The 20920-nt window shown below is 44.9% G+C and overlaps 1 protein-coding gene across 2 annotated transcripts in view; it reads right to left on the bottom strand.

Moving 5' to 3' along the window:
- DPP8 (dipeptidyl peptidase 8) overlaps positions 1 to 20920 on the bottom strand; it is a 51708-nt gene that overhangs the window by 11968 nt on the left and 18820 nt on the right. For both annotated transcript variants that reach the window (XM_055125271.1, XM_055125270.1), the window contains 10 exons: positions 18189 to 18317; positions 17445 to 17506; positions 16249 to 16349; positions 15032 to 15209; positions 13607 to 13766; positions 9718 to 9797; positions 5557 to 5709; positions 4061 to 4196; positions 3136 to 3281; positions 1071 to 1217 (listed from right to left, as the gene is read on the bottom strand). In XM_055125271.1, coding sequence (XP_054981246.1) covers positions 1071 to 1217; positions 3136 to 3281; positions 4061 to 4196; positions 5557 to 5709; positions 9718 to 9797; positions 13607 to 13766; positions 15032 to 15209; positions 16249 to 16349; positions 17445 to 17506; positions 18189 to 18317 — 1292 coding nt within the window. The remainder of the gene's footprint in view (positions 1 to 1070; positions 1218 to 3135; positions 3282 to 4060; positions 4197 to 5556; positions 5710 to 9717; positions 9798 to 13606; positions 13767 to 15031; positions 15210 to 16248; positions 16350 to 17444; positions 17507 to 18188; positions 18318 to 20920) is intronic.

Here is a 20920-nt window from a genome sequence, read left to right on the forward strand (position 1 = left end):
TACCCTATGGGGTGCTGGGGACTAAACCTTGGGTGGGTTGTGTGCAAGGCAAACACCCTACCTGCTATACTATCTCCCTAGCCTTGTAGTTTTATTTTAGATTAGAATTTATTATCAGTTGAGATTCTGTTGCCCAAAACAATTTTGGACTTGGGGCCTATCATTTCTATTCTAGCTCTAGTTTAGACACCCCTCAAAGTCATAGCGTCATTATTATTATTGACCCCTAACTGTTCCTTAATATGTTGGTACTTCCTCTTTCCATTTGTTGTGTTTTCTGCTAAGAGGTCAGCATCTTCCTTGTAACAAGCCTTCCTATATAACCAAATAATTAAAAAAAAAAATCAACTCTCTTAATGATTGACTAGTTTTACTTCTTTTTAAAATTCAGTATAGTAAAGCAGAAGAACGCTTGCTTGATCCTCACCTAGCTCTAGGAATGGAACATACGATTTCAAAGCTTGACTGTGTCCTGATTTCTACCACCTCCTGTCTGTTACTGGGCCTGCCAGTGCACTCAATTGCATTTCACTGAGCTAAAAACAAAAATTAAAGCAAAAAACTTACATGAGAATACAACATAAGGTCAAAGAACTGGCTGTGGGAGAAACTCCCCATGTCTTACTCAGCATGTCCAAAACACTGGCAAACACAGTGACTGCCTTACTGTGCAAAAGGAACATCGGACTCTCATCATTTCCCAAGGCAGCAGAAAGGACATGGGGCATCTCTAAAAGGTAGCATTTAAAGCTTCCTGCAGAGAGAAAGAGGCTTGTCACAAGGAAGGCACTAACCAGTTGGTTTCTCTCTTCACAGAGGACAGAACAAACCTCAATGATTCCTCTCAGTAGGATACAGGAAGCGAAATGCTCAACAGAGCTGCCTGCTGGCTAAGCCGGACACAGCAAACAAAGAGAGGCTCGTTCTCCTGAGAAGTGGCTCTGGACACACCTGAGCGAAGATGGCCCTGCACTTTCCCTGCCACCCCCGCCCTGCTTCTTCTCTGTGGGAGACAGCACGCCAGGAAATGTGGCTGGCCTTAAGAGAGAATCACGTGCATGCTCACACACCATCTTATACTTAAAGGCGCCTTCGAATTTCAGCCCGCGGTGACAGGAGCCCCTGTTGTCTATCACAACGACCACGTAACCCAGAGAGGCCAGGGTGTTCAGGCGGAAGTACTTGACCCCTTTAAACCGATTATTCACCAGCTGCACCTAAGAAGAAATACAAGTTCAGCAAAGCTTAATGCACAGCAGTATAAATGCAAAAACAAACAACAAAACCTCCCAAACCAAAACAGGACATCAGAGTCGAAGTGATAGTATAGTGGGCAGGGCATTTGCTTTACATGCAGCTGAGTCCATGGCATCCCAAAGGGTCCCCTGAACGCTGCCAGGAATGATTTCTGAGCACAGAATCAGGAGTGAACCCTGAGCATTGCTGGGTGTGGCCCAAAACATTCTCCATCAAAAAAAAAAAAAAAAAGATTGCCAAGAAAAGCAGAATGCCCTTTTTTTTTTTTTTTTCCTTTTTGGGTCACACCCAGCAATACACAGGGGTTACTCCTGTCTCTGCACTCAGGAATTACTCCTGGTGGTGCTCGGGGACCATATGGGATGCTGGGAATTGAACCCGGGTCGGCCGCATGCAAGGCAAACGCCCTACCCGCTGTGCTATCACTCCAGCCCCCCAGAAAGCCTAAATTTTTTGTTATTCGCCTTCACAGTGAAATTTTATTTACTTGTGGTAAAAACACAGCATTAGATCTCCCATGTCCCCTGAATTGTAATGGTGTGATACAGAATCACTAACCGTGGGACAATGCCATACTGCACATCTTCACTACTCACTCACTAAGCAGAACTGAGAAATAACTGATGCTCAATGATTAAGAACTCCCCCTCCCTCCCCTACCCCCATTTATTTTTATTTTTATAGTTTGGATTTTGGGCTATACTTGGCGATGATCAGGAATTACTCCTGGTGATGCTCAGGGGACCAAATGGGATGCCAGGGATTGAACCTGGGTCAGCGGTGTGAAAAGCATGCACTTTACCAACTGAACTGTTGTTTTTTGTTTGTTTTGGGGCCACACTGGTGGTACTCAGGGGTTACTCCTGGCTCTGCACTCAGGAATCACTTCTGACAGTGCTCGAGGGGCCATATGGAATGCCAGGGACCAAACCCAGGTTGGCTGTGGGCAAGGCAAATGCCATACCTGCTATGCTATTGCTGTTTTCTGCCTTTAAGTTTCTCTTTTTTTTTTTCTTTTTGGATCACACCCAGCAATGCACAGGGGTTACTCCTGGCTCTGCACTCAGGAATTACTCCTGGTGGTGTTCGGGGGACCATATGGGATGCTGGGAATCAAACCCGGGTTGGAGCTATCGCCTTTAAGTTCTTTACAGAAGTTCAATTTCTCTCACAATTTACGTATAGCTCACTATACACTAAATGTAAACCATGCTTGTATGTAAAAGACACTTAAGCATGATCAAGTGATTTAACTTTCCTTTCTGTTGTTGGCGATGCTCAGGGACCACTCTTGGGGGTGCTTGGGGGACCATATGGGATGCTGGTCGGCCATGTGCAAGGCCAGTATCCTGACCACTGTATTATTTCTCCAGCACCAGTAACTTAACTTTTCAACATCCCCTCTCAGATTTCATGGATTATCAGGTATTTTACTTAACTGTTACTTAGAACATTTTTTTTTGCGGGAAGGCGTGTTGGACCACATTTGCAGTGCTCAGGACTTACTCTCTCTGGCCTACAAAAGAATTTTTTAATTAAAAAACAAACAAAAGGGGCCTCTTGAGCTTCATCAAGTGTGGCCCCAAATCAAATCAGAGCCAGAGAGATACTGCATCGGGTAAGGCATTTGTCTTGCACATAGCCAAATTGGATTCAATTCCCGGTACTGCACAGGGTTATTTAAACACTGCCAGGAGTGATCTCTGAGTGAGGAGAAAGCCCTGAGCACAGCTGGATATGGCCCAAAACCCTAAATAAATAAATAATAAAAGAACAGAAACTCAACAAGGTTCCAATCTCAAAGGCCTAACATTTAAAAAACAGATCACTAAAAACAGACAAACATATGTCTGTCGGTCTGCATTTAAACAGGCCTACCTGAGGACCACCATATATAAACAGCACAGTGGGATATTTCTTTCCAGGTTGTAAATCATGAGGTTTGTAGAGCATCCCATATAACGTGAATCCAGTGGTACTTTCAAAAGAGAAAATTTCTGGAGGGGTATAGTCAGGAAGAGGACCTGTAAGGAGACGACAGTTTGAGAGGGGACTTTGGTCTGGTCTTGGCGCCGCATCAGGGCCTGCTCAGGGCTGATTCCCTGTTCTGTACTGAGGGGACCATCGTGGCATGGTTTCTGAAGGGGGTCAGCCATGTGCAGGCTAAGCTCTATACTACCATTCCGGCCAAGGAAACTAATGAAACTAAGAGCTACTTCACATTTAATATTATGCAAATATTTGTGCCCAGGTCAGGGTATTTTTATTTATTTACTTGAAGTGCCAGGGATCCCATCCTGGTCCCATGGACACAGGGCAGGAACTTTACCACTGAACCACATACCCAGTCCCTTGGTGTATTTTAATGACTTTTTTTTAGACATTTACCTGATTAGGAACCAGAAGAACAAATTTAATTTAATTTAATTTAATTTAACTTCCTCCTGGCAGGTTGGCAGGTGGTGAATAAACAATTACTCCTGATCATCAGAGAATAAGCTTAACCAGAACCACAGAAAAGAGACGTCAGCATCTGCGTGTGGTTGATCAGTCTCTGATATATCTCTCCTTAAGCATCTGTGTAGATGGCACGACTGAAGCAAAGAATATGGTGACATTCTAAATTTGGCTTTGGGACAATGAACAAACTGAAAAATGAGTCTGAGGATACGATGGATTAAAGATAATACAACTAATCCATCCTCAGGCTGGAGAGAACTCCTGCCGGGAAATGTGGATCCTGTAGAGGTTCATTGCACTGATGTGCCAATTCTACTGAAGATCAGCTTCAGGGAATATGTACCTGCAGAATCCAAAAGGGTGGCCCAAAACTCCTTCGTTTTGCAAGATGCGTCATCTTCAGGACTTGAGAGCTTGTAAAGGGACACACAGTGTGGATTCTTCTGGTTACTGTACTTACTTATAAAGAAGTCACAGTGCTACAGAAAGGAGAAACGACGACACATTCAGGAGAGGAAAGTTAGGTTTCTCCCACTGCCCCTGCACTAAAGCTACAGCAGGACTGTTGAGAGTTGGTATAGTTTAAAGTTATAGTGAAAGTTAAAACCACTGCTATAGTTAAAGCATATTACAAGGGGGTGGCAGGGGGGCGGTGGGGGCGTGCAGAGGGAAGTAGCTGTCCAGCAACATCTTGATCCTGGTACTATGGTACTATTTTTTTTTTTAAATACCCTTAATTTTATTTATTTTTTTGCTTTCTGGGTTACACCTGACGATGCTCAGGGGTTACTCCTGGCTCTGCACTCAGGAATCACTTCAGAAATCATTTCTCATATGGTGCTCGGGCAACCATATGAGGTGCTGGGGACTGAAACCAGAGCAGCCATGTATGAGGCAGAGGCCCGGCCTGCTTTACTATCACTCCAGCCCCAACCCTGGGACTATTTGTTTCTGGACCACACCTGGACATGCTCGGCTCTGAACCAGGCATCATTCCTGGTGGGGCTCAAAGGAACACCTAAGAGGCCAAGGGTTGAAGCTGGGTTGGATGTGTGCAAGGCAAGCACCCCACCTGCTGTACTATTCCACCCCTGATCTGGTACTATTGTTCTGAACTATAAAAAGCAAAGCCTTTAAAGCCTTTTAAGAGAATGTATATATTCTACGTGTATGTGTGCTCCCTGCCTCCTCCCACCAAAACACACACACACACACACACACACACACACACACACACACACACACTCTCTCTCTCTCTCTCTCTCTCTCTCTCTCTCTCTCTCTCTCTCTCTCTCTCTCTCTCTCTCTCTCTCTCTTAAAAGATTTATATTTCTCTTGAAATATGTATTTTTTTGGTTTGAAAGCACTGCCACACCTGGCAGTGCTCTAGGCTGACTCCTGGCTCTACACTCAAGGATCACTCCTTCCTGTCACTTCCTTTCAATGCTTGGGGACCATCTGGGGCTCTGGGGACAGAACCTGTGTAGGCCATATCCAAGGCCTTACTCATTGTACTATCTCTCTGGGCCCAAGAATTAGACTTCTGTGGGCCAATTTCACCATTTCCACACTAGTCAAAAGAGTATTACAGGGGCTGGAGTAATAGCACAGTGGGTAGGGCATTTGCCTTGCACGTGGCAGACCTGGGTTCGATTCCCAGCATCCCAATTACTCCGCCAGGAGTAATTCCTGAGTGCAGAGCCAGGAGTAACCCCTGAGCACTGCCAGGTGTGACCCAAAAAGGAAAAAAAAAAAAGAGTATTACATAAGCACACAGTTTTTTATCTACGTATATCTGAAACATATCTGAGAAACCCCCTGCGAAGAGCAGCTCCTCACCTGGCTGATGCAGCAGGAGTGGGAGTAGCCCCGGTCAGTCAGCCTTGTCACCTCTCCAGGGTTCACATAACTGACCACATACAGATGATGCTCCAAAGGGGAGTCTTTGGTGCCTTCAAAGTAGACTAGCTTTCTGACTTCATCAACTTGGATCTGCAAAAACAACAATAAGCCAGTGTTAGCCTGATCTTGGCAAGTAATTTCACAAACAATCCCTAATAAAATTAAAAAACATTTACATCATCCTTTGACTCAGACCTCTTCTAAAACAATTTTGCCATCAATGTTAATAAAGATGACTCAGTTTTCTTTATGACCTATAGCTTAGCAAGAGATCTTTGGGGCTGGGGCAATAATATTGTAGGTTAGGGCACCTGCCTTGTACGCTGCCAACCTGGTTTGATCCCCACCATCCCATATAGTTCCCTGAACCTCGCCAGGAGTGATTCCTGAGCGCAGAGCCAGAAGTAAGCCCTGAGCACCACCGGGTGTGGCCTCAAAGTGAAAACTAACAAAAAATGACATAGGGGAAAGAAATACTACATATTGCAACTGAGATAAACCAGTCATGCATACTATAGAGTTTAATTCTGGCAGTCTGCGTATTTTGCAATGCATTATTATCTTGAACAGTACTGTTTGTTTTGGGGCCATACCTAGTGGTACCCTTAAAACCAACATTTAAGGGGCTGGAGAGATAGCACAGCGGGTAGGGCGTTTGCCTTGCACGTGGCCGACCCGGGTTCAAATCCCAGCATTCCATATGGTCCCCTGAGCACAGCCAGGGGTAATTCCTGAGTGCAGAGCCAGGAGTAACCCCTGTGCATCGCCAGGTGTGACCCAAAAAGCAAAAAAAAAAAAAAAAAAAAAAAAAAAAAAAAACCCAACATTTAAGGCAAGACCTTCCCTACCTGCTATACTATCTCTCTAGTCTAGCACTTTTCTTTTGAACAAATTTGAAAAAGTGTTTTACTTAATGGATTGGGGAATAACTGTACTCAATCAGTTTCAAAACTGTTGTAGTTTATAAACGAGAAGGCATTTTTTTAGTCTTTCATTTAGAGTTCAAAGAAACTCCAAGTGAACTCCCAGCTGAATTCACTTAATATTCTTCCCAAATTGGAGTAAGATTCTAAACAAACAGGTTTCAGCTTTCTTGTTCTAAAAGATCTACCATCCTATTCAAACACTAATACAATTAAAAATATTTTATATAGCAAAGGAAACTTTTTATAAAAGCAAGGATTTTTTTTGGTGTGGTTTGGCCCTGAGGCTGCGTCTGGTGCTACTCAGGAGCTTCTGCTGGCTCTCTGGAGGGAGACACTCGTGGAGATGCTCAGGAGACCACGTGCTGCCAGGCACTGCGGCTGGTGCTCCTGCACGAGAAGCATACCCTAGGCCCTTGGCACTCTCCCCGGCCCTACATCAGTGCTCAAGGCCCACTGCCAACAATGCTCAGAGGACCATGTGGGGCTGGAAAATAACCCTGTGGTTCCCACATGAAAAGCATGCAATTTTTCATTTTTTTTTTTTTGGGGGGAGAGCAGGGTTGGGTCACACCCAGCTGTGTTCAGAGATTACTCCTGGCAGAGTTCAAGGGCCCATATATAGTGTCAGGAATCAAGCCTGGGATGGCTGTGTGCAAGACAAGTATCCTATTTCCTGTATTTTCTCTCCAACTGCTAAAAGCAAGTTTTTTTTTTATATTTTATTTACTTGATTTGTGGGCTACACCCAGTTGTGCTCAGGGCTTACTCCTGGCTCTGCACTACAGGAATCACTCCCGGGGTTCTTGGGGGGATCATATGTGGTCACAGGGACCAGACCTGGGTCGGCTGTGTGCAAGTCCAGCGCCTTGCCCCTGGGCTACCTCTCTGAACCCAACAGCAAGGTTTGCTTTGTTTTGTTTTTGCTTTTGTTTTGCAATGCCTGGCGATGCTCAGGGATTACTCTCCTGGCTCTGCACTCAAGAATCACTTCTGGCGGTGCTCTGGGGACCATGTGGGCTCCCAGAGACAGAACCTGGGTTGCCGATGTGTGAGACAAGAGCCTTCCCTACTGCTCAGGCCCCACAAAAATTTTTTTTTTCTTTTTGGGTCACACCCGGCGATGCACAGGGGTTGCTCCTGGCTCTGCACTCAGGAATTACCCCTGGTGGTGCTCAGGGGACCATATGGGATGCTGGGAATCGAACCCGGGTCGGCCGTGTGCAAGGCAAACGCCCTCCCCACTGTGCTATTGCTCCAGCCCCCCCACAAATATTTTTGATGCAATGTTTTCTCCAGAAAACTGCTTCATAATGAGAGAATTTTTTTTGTTTCGGGAGTTAAACCCACCAGTGCTCAGGGATCACTCCTGGCAGGGCACGGAGGACCATATGGGGTGCCAGGGATCAAACCAGGATCAGTGGTGCGCAAGGGAAGTACCCTCCCTGCTGTGCTACTGCTCCAGCCCCCATCTTAGAGAATTTTTAGCATATGTGACTACAAAAATAAACAGTCGTGATCAAGTAGGCTCATGTGACACACACACAGAGGACCCAAGTGGCAGGAAACTTTCTTGAAGCTTCTCAAGTATGACTTCTTGGGCGAAGGCCACACTTGGCTCTGAGATCACTCTTGGTAAGAGACTATATGGGATACAATCGAGGTCAGCCCAAAGCAAACACCCTGCCTACTGCACTGCTCCAACCCCACAAGTATGTTTCATTCATTCATTCATTCATTCATTCATCAATCAATCAATCAATCAATCAATGGGTTGGAGTGATAGCACAGCGGGTAGGGTGTTTGCCTTGCATGCAGCTGACCCGGGTTCGATTCTTTCGTCCCTCTCAGAGAGCCCAGCAAGCTACTGAGAGTATCTCGCCCGCACGGCAGAGCCTGGCAAGCTCCCCGTGGCACATTCGATATGCCAAAAACAGTAACAACAAGTGTCACAATGGAGACGTTACTGGTGCCTGCTCGAGCAAATCGATGAGCAATGGGATACAGTGCTACAGTGATATTTATTTATTTTTGGTTTTCTTTTTGCTTTTTGGGTCACACCTGGCGATGCACAGGGGTTACTCCTGGCTCTGCACTCAGGAATCACTCCTGGCGGTGCTCAGGGGACCATATGGGATGCTGGGAATCGAACCCAGGTTGACTGCGTGCAAGGCAAATGCCCTACCCGCTGTGCTATCACTCCAGTCCCCTACAGTGATATTTATATTTTTGCTTTTTGTGTCACACCCGGAGATGCTCAGGGGTTACTCCTGGCTTATGCACTAAGGAATTACTCCTGGTAGTACTCAGGTGACCATATGGGATGCTGGAAATTGAACCCGGGTCGGCTGCATGCAAGGCAAACACCCTACCTGCTGTGCTATCGCTCCAGCCACACAAATATGTTTTAAATGGCAGAGTCAGGACTCTTTCAGTTTTGTTTTTTTTTTTTTGGCTTTTGGGTCACACCAATAATGTTTATGGGTTATGCCTAGTTTTGCAGTCAGGAACTACTTCTGGCAGTGCTCGGGGGACCACAAGAGGTGCCGGGGAACAAACCCAAGTCGGCCATGTGTAAGGCAAGATGCCTGCCTGCTCAACTGTTGCTCTAGACCTCTGCTATGGACTTTTAAGCTGAGAGTCAGACATTTCCAAACTGAAAAAATGACCAGTTAGTTCTATACTCAGTCTGTAATGCTTTTCACTTTCTTTCAGATAAGAGGGTCTGAATGATGAGCCTGGTACTAACGTCAAGGGTATGCAGTCCAGAATGTCTGGAGTGGGGCTGAGAAGTTTCATTTCTATAAAGCTCCTGTGGGGCAGAAGAGCGGTACAGCCTTGTGTGCCTTGCACGTTGCTGACCCCAGCTTGATCCCTGGCACCCCGTATAGTCCCCTGAGCCCTGCCAGGCGTAACCCCTGAGCACAGACCCAGGAGTAAGTCCTGTGCTCCATGGGTATGGCCCCAAAACAGAAAGAAAACCTAAAGAAATTAATAAGTGAGATTCAGTAAACTAGCATTTTCTTTTCCAACAACTTGGGTTCTTTCAGGCCCTCACTTAGTACTTTCCAAACAACGGAGCCACGCAGAGTGTGACTGCTGATTTCCAGTACTTTCCAGTATTTTCCATACAGCAGACACTGACCAAAGCTAACAGTAGAATAAAGGAACATACGTTAGATCCATGCCGGCCGAGCACTTCCCATTCACCACTGGTGATTGCTATTTCCTCTTTGACAGGGCACTTGAAATCACCTAAAGATAAATATAGTTACAATTTAGCACTTTATACCAGACGTGAGCAAACAAGACAAGGAAGAACGGAAAAACTAAATTCTTCTCTTTTCCTAGATGGTATATAAAAAACTTCAAGTTTGGGGCTGGAGAGAAAGTACAGTGGGAAGGGCCCTTGCCTTGCACATGGCTGACCTTGGTCTGATCTCCAGAACCACACACGGTCCTCTGAGCACCACCAGGAATGATTCCTGAGTGCAGAGAGAAGTAACTAATCCCTGAGCATCTCTTGGGGTGAAACAAACATTCAAGTTATTATCTAGAGGGCTGGAACAATAGCACAGTGGGTAGGACATTTGCCTTGCATGCAGCTGAACTGGGTTCGATCTCTGACATCCCGTAAAGTCCCCTAAGCACCACCAGGAGTAATTCCTGAATGCAGAGCCAGGAGTAACTCCTGAGTATAACCAGCTGTGATTCAAAATGCCAAAATAAAACAAACAAAAAATCCACCAAGTTATTATCTAGAGTATTTAAAATGTTTTGGCGCTAAATGTGATAATTTTTTTGAGTATTTATTGCCACCGAACTGCTCAATTAAAAATGCTCAAAGCCAGAGAGCTAGTACAGGGCAGGGCGCTGTGTTACCACCATTCCAGGTTCAATCCCTGGCACCATATACAGTCCCATGCAGAGAGCCAGGAGCAAGCATATCTGGGTGTGTCCCCCTAGCTCCCAGGTTTCATGTTTTATATCTTTGTAACATTCTGGGTTAATAATGGAATGACGTGTGCAAATAATGTGAAAAGAGTGAAAGACATTTCTGGGTTCTGTGTCTGAGCCACCCCAGCTGAGTACCCTGAGGTCACTCCTAGCAGCACATGGAGACCGTGAGCCGCAGGACTACGCTGGGCCTACTGCATGCAAAGCACGAGCTCCATCCCACTAAGCTTCTGCCCCAGTGCGAGAGAGTCTCGCTTTTGTTTCTTGAGCCACACCCAGCTGTGTTCAGGGCTTACTCCTGGCTCTGCACTCAGGAATCACTCCTGCTGGGGCTCAGGGGGCCCTATGGATGCTGAGGCTAGAACCCAGGCTGGCTGCGTGCAAAGCAAACGTCCTCCCCGCTGTACTATAGCTCCGGCCCCAGGAAAAAGACTCTTAAGGCAAAGTCAGGAGAAAATCAAAGCATTTCTACACTTCAGGTTTGACAGAGAAGTCTAGTGGACTGAAAGAGTATCTCTTTCAGAAATTCAGAAATGCAAAAAACTACTTGAAAAGCCACTGGGGGAAATGTTAAGGAGTTATGAACTGTTCTTCACTTGTCAAAAGGAATTCAGGCATTGTGCCTTGTCAGAGTAGGAGCCAATGCCCCCCTCTTTTTTTGGTGGGCCACTCCCAACAGTACTCAGTCCTCAGTTAACTGAGTTGGAGAGTTCAGGCAGCATTTACTCTGATAGTCCTAAGGAGTAGTTCAGGGGCCAGAGCAACAGTACAGAGGGAAGGGCACTTGCTTTGCACATGGCTGACCCGGGTTTGAAACCCAGCATCCCATATGGTTCTTCAAGCCCTGCAGGTTTGATTCCCGAGTGCAAAGTCAGGAGTGTATCCTGAGCACCACTGGGTGTGGCCTAAAAACAAAAACAAAACAAAGAAAACCCGAAAATGTCTGTAGCTTAAAAAATAAAGATATAGTTCACTATTTCCCAGATAGGAAAGAGGGCTGGGGAAATACAGAGGCACTTGCCATGCATGCAGTCAACCCTGGCACCTCCTACGGTGCCTGGACACTGCCAGGAGTGATTCCTTAGCTCAGAGACAGGAGTTACCCATGAAAACCCTGGGTGTGACCCCAAAACATAGACAAAAAACCTGAGAAACTAGAAAACGCCAAGTATTCGCGATGACGAGTAGAAACTGGGACCCTTAAGTACCACACAAGGGAATGGTAAAAAGGTGTCGTCACTCTGGACAAGAGCATGAGAGTTCCTCAAAGAATTAAAAACAGAGGCCGGGGGGCTGGAGTGATAGCACAGCGGGTAGGGCATTTGCCTTGCACGCGGCCGACCCGGGTTTGATTCCCAGCATCCCGTGTGGTCCCTTAAGCACCACCAGGAGTAACCTCTGTGCATAGCCAGGTGTGACCCAAAAAGAAAACAAACAATAAAAAAAGGGAGGCCAGGGCAACAGAACAGCAGGAAGGACATTTGCCTTGCATGCGAGCAATCGGGGTTTGACCCCTGGCATCCAAGCATCACCAGGAGTAATTCTTGAATACAGAGCCAGGAGTAACCCCTCATCATCAGAGTGTGACCTAAAAACAAAATTGAAAAACCGAATCGGGGGGCTGGAGCAATAGCAACAGCAGGTAGGGCATTTGCCTTGCACACAGCCAACCTGGGTTTTATTCCCAGCATCCCATATGGTCCCCGAACACTGCCAGGAGTAATTCCTGAGTGCATGAGCCAGGAGTAACCCCTGTGCATCGCCGTGTGTGACCCAAAAAGAAAAAAAAATGGAATCACCGTATAATCCAGTCATTTCATTTCTGGACTGATGCCCAAGGAACTGATCACAGGTTCTCAAATATTTGCACACCCATGCTCAGAGCAACATTATTTTTTATACTGGTTCTTTTTTGTTTGTTTTTTTGGACCATACCCGGTAATACTCAGGGGTTACTCCTGGCTCTACACTCAGGGATCACTCCTGGTAGTGCTCAGGGGACCTATGAAATGCTGGAGATTGAACCTGGGTCAGTCACATATAAGGCAAATGCCCTTCCTGCTGTGCAGTCTCTCTGACTCCTCAGAACAGCATTATTCACAGTAGCCAAAATTTAGCACTGTCGTCCCGGTGTTCATTGATTTGTTCGAGCGGGCTCCAGTACTGTCTCCATTGTGATTGTTGTTACTGTGTTTGGCATATCGAATATGCCACAGGTAGCCTGCCAGGCTCTGTCTTGCAGGCGGGATATTTTTGGTAGCTTGCCGGGCTCTCCGAGAGGGACGAAGGAATTGAACCTGTGTCAGCTGCATGCAAGGCAAACGCCCTACCCATTATGCTATTGCTCCAGCCTTGCTAAAATAGTAAAAATAACCCATGTGTTGTGGACAGATGAATGGTAAAAACATGGTACAGATACATAATGGAGTATTATGCAGCCTTAAAATAGAAGGATGTTCTGACACATGTTATAGTGGATGAAACCTGGGAATATTATGCTAAATGAGACGCACTGGTCATGAAGGGCAACATGCCGTGTCATTCATTTACTAGTCGCTACTTACTGGGTTCTTACAGTTCTGGAAGCCGAAAGGGTTCTGAAGACAGAAGGTGTCAAGTTGCATAACAATAATTTTTGCTATATTCTACTGCAATTTCAAGAAACAGAACGGAAGTATGTACTATAAAGTAATCCAAGGCACAGAGAGATAGTGTAAGAGATTAAGGCACTTGAACTGGAGGACAGTACAGTGGGGAGAGCATTTGCTTTGCCTTGCTGGTCCAGGTTTGATCCCAGCACCTCATATGGTTCTGCGAGCCCCACCAGGAGTGATCCCTGAGCACACCCAGGTGTGGTCCCAAAGCTAAGTAAAATTTTTAAAAAGAATGTGGGAAGGCTGGAGAGGAGGGACGAGCCTGGCTGGCCTTAGAGGAATCAAACCCAGGTCTGTCATGTGCAAGGCAAATATACCCACTGTACTATTTCTCCAACCCTTTACTTTATATATTAAGTTCAATGTCCTGATGTTTATAAAGTATACAAAAGAAACATTTTCAAGCCCCTCCTCTCCTCCCAACTTCTATTCAAGTTAAAAAAGGTTTCTTACTTGGTGCAGGCAGTCCACCACTGGATCGTTTATATTTGCTTTCCTTTAAAATTGATGTGATTTTATATAAATGACGAAAGCCTGTCTTGCATTCAGAGGCAAAAATAAACTCAATTTCATCTTCATGACTTTGGGGAAAAACATGAAAGATGTCATGTATCTGTAAAATAAATAGTTTAATTCACCATACACATTCATAAAGCACTGTACAAACAATTTAATCATGATGGAGAATGGAGAACAATTTGACTTACATATTGTGAAATGTAAACCACTAACAGTGCCAGAGGGTGTGGTGTATTTACAATGATCTCCTTTGCCTAGGCCTTTCTGATTTACTTATTTTAGTCAAAGCCTTTGTCCACTGAGAAACAAATGTTTTCCTTTTTTTTTTCTTTTTGGGTCACACCCGGCAATGCACAAGGGTTACTCCTGGCTCTGCACTCAGGAATTACCCCTGGCGGTGCTCAGGGGACCATATGGAATGCTGGGAATCGAACCTGGGTCGGCTGTGTGCAAGGCAAATGCCCTACCCGCTGTGCTATTGCTCCAGCCCAAGAAAGAAATGTTTTCAAATGGAGAAAATAGAAAAATATAACCCAAAGCTTTTTCTTATTAGCCATTTCTAATAATCCTTCATTACAACCATGTAATCCTTTGAAACATAACACAGGGATTACTTTATGACATAAATCTTATGACAGAAATGATGAGGAATTTTTTAAAATTTTTCTTTTCCAAAAAGAAATATTCTTGCAGTTGAAGGGAAAACAGATGTTCATCTGTTCCAGGTGACTTGTATGAATCCTATATGCAGCCAGGGAGTGAGCTGGCTTTATTTTGTACCTTAAGGTTTTCCTGCTACATTGGAAAATGCAAAATTCAATTTAAACCTGATGTGTTCACACACATACCTAATTTTATTTCTTCCTGGAAAAGTCCTATTGGATAATTGGTTACTGCTAGAGGAGCTGAGAGGGAAGAGAGGGCGGCCTCAGGCCAAGTAGCTAGGCAACTCAAAGGCCCTGGGATGTCAGAGGCTCCTGGGTGTGTCTGGGGGGGGGGCTTTCAGAGACACACGCGCCCAGTGCCCAGGCTCGGTGCCCTCCAGTCTGAGGGGCTCAGTAGGTGAAACTGGAGCAAGCTTTTTTCTAGATCTGACTCAGAGAGGCACTGACAACGCTGTGTGCTCACTACCGCACGTGCCCAGAACAAGGGCAAGCTGGCAGACACTGCAGTGACCTCTACTTCTCACTCCACAAACCACTCCGTTCTGGAATCACTCCAATTTGAAATGTTCTAACTAAGCAGATAACATTCATGGTTACTATGAACTAAAATGGTTCATTTTGATACTTTGCTATAAGACTTCATTTGTCTTAGCACTGAGGAAATATTTAACCAAGTTCAGGGGGAACTGCATACATTGATCCAGATGTCTGTTGTTTCTTCATAGATGATTAACGGCGTGACAGAGTCAGGGACTGACTCGATGAGTCTCTGTCTTTCCATGGCATCATCTTCTACTGGGATAAATAATTCAGGTGAGATCAACACTATCTGCAGGCGTGTCTGGGAGCGATCGAGTAGGATGGCCCATGCACTATATAAACAAAAGAAAAAAAAAATAAAGCAAGTTCTCAGTAAATATTCTATTTTCTTCATCTGGGTACCCATAAACTAATTTCTTCATTAAAAACTCATTTCTCATGGTGGTCTTGGTTTTGTAAATTTCAAAAAGAGAAATTGTTCTCTTTCTCCAAAATCAATAAACTCTAGCGTTCTGAAATTCATGTTGCCTACAGAAGACAACATGTAAAAATTATACAAAATCATTTTCACCTACTTCTGCTTAAGTTACACAATGAAAAAGAACATACTTATATATGAGTATTAATGTTATATGACTTAATCACTAATTACACTCTGAAACCACAACTGGTAAGAAAATTAAAATGCAAAGTTCTGAGGGTGAAGAGATAATACAGGGAGTAGGCCATCTGCCTTGCACACGCCAACCAGGCTCAATCCTTGGTATCCAACAGTGCCCTAAACATGTCTAGGAGTAATTCCTGAGTGCAGAGCCAGGAATAACTCAGGAGCATTGCCAGGTGTGGCCCAAAGAGAAAAGAAGGAAAAAGAAAGAAAGAAAAAAAGAAAGAAAAAGAGAGAGAGGGAGAGGGAGAGGGAGAAGGAGAGGGAGAGGGAGAGGGAGAGGGAGAGGGAGAGGGAGAGGGAGAGGGAGGGAGAGGGAGAGGGAGAGGGAGAGGGAGAGGGAGAAAGTTCCTAAGCTTATATACAAATAAATCTGTAAGTCCACTCAGTTCCGGAAAAACTCTTTGAGCACAAGTGACCACAGTGAAGAGTCACTTAGGAAGTCTTTCCCAACAATGGGACAAACATAACAGTCATTTACATTTCTGGTGGGCGAGGGAGATATGGAGGACCGTATCTTATAGTGTTCAGGGACTACTCTTGGCAGTGTGAGGGGGACCATCTGGGAGGATGGAACCCAGGCTGGGTACTGGAAGGCAAGTACTTTAACCCTTGTAGTATCTCTCTGGGCCACAGATTTCTAAAGTTTCAGATGCTAATATGCAAAGAATGTAAGGTGTCAAGAAGTGACAACTGAACATACGCACTATTTTCCCTCTGGTGTCCATCCGGCTCTGGCAATATATTCAACACCTTCAAACAGAATCTCAAAAGGCTGGATTAATTCCTTATCTATGACATCTATAACCTATTTAAAAAGAGAAAAGGAATCTAGGTGTAGATGACGCAGAATAAGAGTTTGTCTACTTAAATCATTATCTTTAGCAACATGACACTTAGGTACTTGAAAAGATATTTAAAAAAAGATAAACAGGCTATAGAAAACTAACAGAAAGCTCAGGGCTACACACTAGAATCCTAAATTTATGCTCAAAAAGAGTTCTACAGGGCCAGAGCAATAATACAGTGTGGAGGATGCTTGCCTTTCACACAGCGGACTCGTGTTCAATCTCCAGCATCCCACATGGTCCCAGAGCACCACCAGGACTGATTCTTGAATGCAAAGCCAGGAATAAGCTCTGACCAAAACCTGGTGTGACCCAACCTGCCCCTTACGGTCCCCAAAAATGTTGAGAGGAACATGGGACAGAACAGAGGTCTTGGGCACTTCAGGGATGGTGAGGAAACGGTGTGTGCCAAGACCATAACACATTACCTTGACTATCATAAATTAGCAACAATAATGACAGAAGAGAACTTCTGGGGGCCATGGGCCACTCTTGGAGTTAATCAGCCAGCCAGGCAGCGGCCTCGATGCGAGGGCCCAGAAATGCTGGACACCACAAGGGCAACTCCTAGTGGTGCTCAGGGTCTTCAGAGTCACACCTGGAGCTTCCAGGGAGTCACATGCCCTGGGGATGGGACCCAGTGTGTGCCCCTGCCCCAAAATCATCTCCCTGGCTCAAATCAAACTATGGGTAACAAGCTCTTGTATGTCTGTGGCTTGTACCAAATTGCCCAAATGGGACGCAGCAGAACAAGCAGTCCAAGGGGAATGTTTTCTAGCTCATTTCCCGGGGACAGCTATCCAACACACAGGGCAACTGACCAATCCCTTTACCCAAGACTTACTACTTTTTAAAAGAACGACCCGGAGAACTAAATGGAAGAAGAAAAACTGTGGGGAGAGACAAACATGCATCTACTTTGGGAACTATCAAACGGCTAGAAGTAGAAAATGATGAAACTAAGATCCACATCTATCAAAGCATACTCAGTAAGGCCAAAAAGTAAATACCAGTCAAGTGACACACACAATGTCAACTTGACATTCTACACTTACCCTCCCTTCAGCATCAATTGTTATTTCTGACATCTTGAAAGTGACTTTAGGATTTGCCGTTCCTTGAGAGAGAGAGAGAGAGAAGGAATGCAGTAAGACTGATTAGTACGATTGATTTTGTCAGATCAAATCCTTTCTACACTTAAGTCAGAAGTACTACAGAATCAGAACTTTACTGCATCTTTCAGAACCCTATCTCAAATTTAATTGTTAATGGGCATTTCCTCCTCGCAAAAATGGCTGAAAAACATTGATTCTATGAAATAAACAGATTTCTGTGCTCTTCGTTACAATTAAAATGGCAAAAATTTAATATCAAAATTAAGTGAAGATCAAAATTCCTTAAAAAGCTTTATTTCCTAGCAGACACCTTTAAATTCATTCCCTTAAGTAACTGAGCTTTGTGCATATTCACAAAGTAACAATTTTGGGAATAATTAAGAACAATCACTGGGGTCAGAGAGTACACTTGCCTTGCGAGTGGCTAACCAGGTCTGATCCCTGGAATCCCACAAGGCCCCCAGAGCCCCGCCAGGCTCTGACCCACACCTGAGCACAGAACTGAGAAAAAAACGAAACAAACAAAAAACAGTTCGCAATTTCAAAAAGTACTTCAATGACACTTATGCAAACCATGCACACTGAGGTTTAAGTGATCAACACTGGCTCTACCACTGGACAACAGCAAACAGAATGCTGTATGAAAAACATAAATGACTGTATTTATGTTAGTGAAAATATTACCAGTTTTCGGATAGCGGAATGAATCTGCTCTTCGTGTTTCCAACATAGGAGATGTAACATGAATAATCTCCACCTCGGACTCATCATTTTCTTCATACAAAATTCTAAGAATTTTGTTACCACTAGGAGCTAAATTTAAAAATATGTACATATTAGAAAAGAATTAAAACCCACCACTCCCTCACAAATTTACAAGATAGAAAAATAACATGTTTAAAATATGCTCCCTTGGACCTAAATTATGGCACAGTGGGTAGGGTTGCAGGCAGCTAATCCGGGTTCAATCCCTGGCATCCCATATGGTCTTCCCTGGTACTGCCAGGAGCAACTCCTGAGTACCACCGGACATGACACACCCCAAATACGTAAATAAATAAAATTACATATGCTCCCTTGTATGAAAATATCACAAAATACACACTCCAAAAGTCTTCGTAAAAATAAAGCAGTTTGTAAAATCAAACTGTTAAAACACTAATTAAAACCTATTCATTTTCTGTGGCAAAAATGAAATGTAATGTGCATCCAAACATTTAAATAACAGGAAACACACTTTTGAAGTTGTATCTTCACGTACTAGATAATGGCTTAGAGGCTCAAGCGTTGGCCCGCACGAGGAAGCCTTGGTCTGACAGCCAGCATGGCCAGGTCTTCCAAACATCCCAGCAACCGGGCCAGAAGCAGCCACTCAGCACTGCTGGGTGTGGCCCCAAATCAAAATCAAACACAAAAATAACCATTCTTTGCTTAAGAAAAGAATTACAGGGCTGAAGCGATAGTACAACAGGGAGGGAGCTTGCCTTGCACATGGCTGACCTGGGTTTGATCCCTGGCACCTCAAATGGTCCCCCAAACACTACCTAGAGCGATTCCTGAGTGCAGAGCCAGGAATAAACCTGAAGTACCACTGGGTGAGGGCCCCCCCAAAGAAGTGATCCCTGAGCAAGGTCAAGGGTGAAACCTGAGTACCACTGGAAATGGGCCCAGAACGTAAGACTGCAGCAGAGACTCTGGTTTGAATCCAGCACTAAGGATGCCCTGAGCACTGCCAGGCGTGGTCCCAAAACAAAACAAAATTAAGCAGTGCTCATGAAATTTGTTTTCAGTTTTTTTTTTTCAGTGAGTTATGGGGGCCCCAGGTCATTTCAGGGGTACTGAGAGGGAGACTGAGTGCCGGGTATGGGGCCCAGGGCCTCACACAGGCAAGGTGCACATTCTAAGACCTGGGCCATATCACGATCCCCTTTCATCCCTTTCCAGTTTATGTTTATGTTTTTGAGCCACTCCCAGTGGTGCTCTACGGAAGCCCCAGCATGCACAGTGCGCTTGTCAGCCCCGAGCATTCTCCCTGGCCCATCTTTACAATTTTACTTGTGCAGTAAAGGAGCAATAGTCTGGGGCACTATGGAAGGCTAATTTCTTTTGTGGTTTTTGGGCCAAATCCAGTGGTACTCAGAGCCTACTCCTGGTTCTGTGCTCAGGGATCACTCCTTGAAGTGCAGAGGGGATCGTAGGGATGCCGGGGATCAAACTTGGTTGGCCACCCGTGCAAGGCTAAGTGCCCTGCCCACACTACTACTGACCGGGCCCACTAAAGCAACTAGAGCTGGGCCAGGAAGTCTGAAAGCCATTACTTTAGAGAGCTGATATTTCTGTTTGTTTGCCCTTTTTTGGTCACACCTGGCAGTGCTCAGGGGTTACTCCTGGCAGTGCTTGGGGAACCATATGGGATCTGGGGATTGAACCTGAGTTGGCTACATGCAAGGCAGTGCTCTATCCACTGTACTATCTTGCTCTGGTCCCTAGAGAGCTATTTCTAAGATTCTTAGGCAGTAAATACTTTCAAATTCACAAGGAAAATGGAGTAACTCTTGTCCTTTTATTTTAATTCATTCATATGCTAACTAAGCCATCTGCTTATGCAAATTTTGTACCCAGTCATATACTTTTATAGCAACTCATTAAGGGTGTGGGTATATGTTTTTTGGTTTTGGTCCACACCCAGTGGTGCTCAGGGATCATTCCTAATGGGCTCCAGGGACCATATGGAATGTCAGAGATCAAACACAGGTTGGTTATGTGCAAGGCAAGTGCCCTATCTGCTGTGCTATCTCTCTGGCCTATGGGCGTAGTATAATTTATTTTGCCACCAATATTACCAAGATTCTAAATAAGATTCTAAATAAGAAATTGGCAAAAGGAGTTGAAAAACATGAAGATCCATGATATAATTACTTTTAATTCATTGTGGTGAGATTAAACCCTGAATATTCTCAACAACTACTGGTGGGATCCAATCTTTATCATTTTATTTATTTTTTTTTTTGGTTTTTGGGTCACACCCAGCGATGCACAGGGGTTACTCCTGGCTCTTCACTCAGGAATCACCCCTGGCGGTGCTCAGGGGACCATATGGGATGCTGGGATTAGAACCCGGGTCGGCCGCGTGCAAGGCAAATGCCTTACCTGCTGTGCTATCGCTCCAGCCCCTCCAATCTTTATCATTTTAAACATCTACTAGTTAAGATTCAGAATTGATGCCCTTAATTAATCAGTGTTTGTTTTTTTTAATACTTTGATGTATTTTAAACCTCTTACGTGCGATGCCGGAGAGGCAGTACAGCAGCCTTGCATATCAATCTCTGGCATGGGCACTGCATATGGTCCCCTGCGCCCTGCCAGAAGTGATCCCTGAGCACAGAGTCAAGAGTAAGCCCACCAGATGTGGCCCC

The sequence above is a fragment of the Sorex araneus genome, chromosome 2 (genome assembly GCF_027595985.1).
Source record: "Sorex araneus isolate mSorAra2 chromosome 2, mSorAra2.pri, whole genome shotgun sequence".
Taxonomy (NCBI): Eukaryota; Metazoa; Chordata; class Mammalia; order Eulipotyphla; family Soricidae; genus Sorex; species Sorex araneus.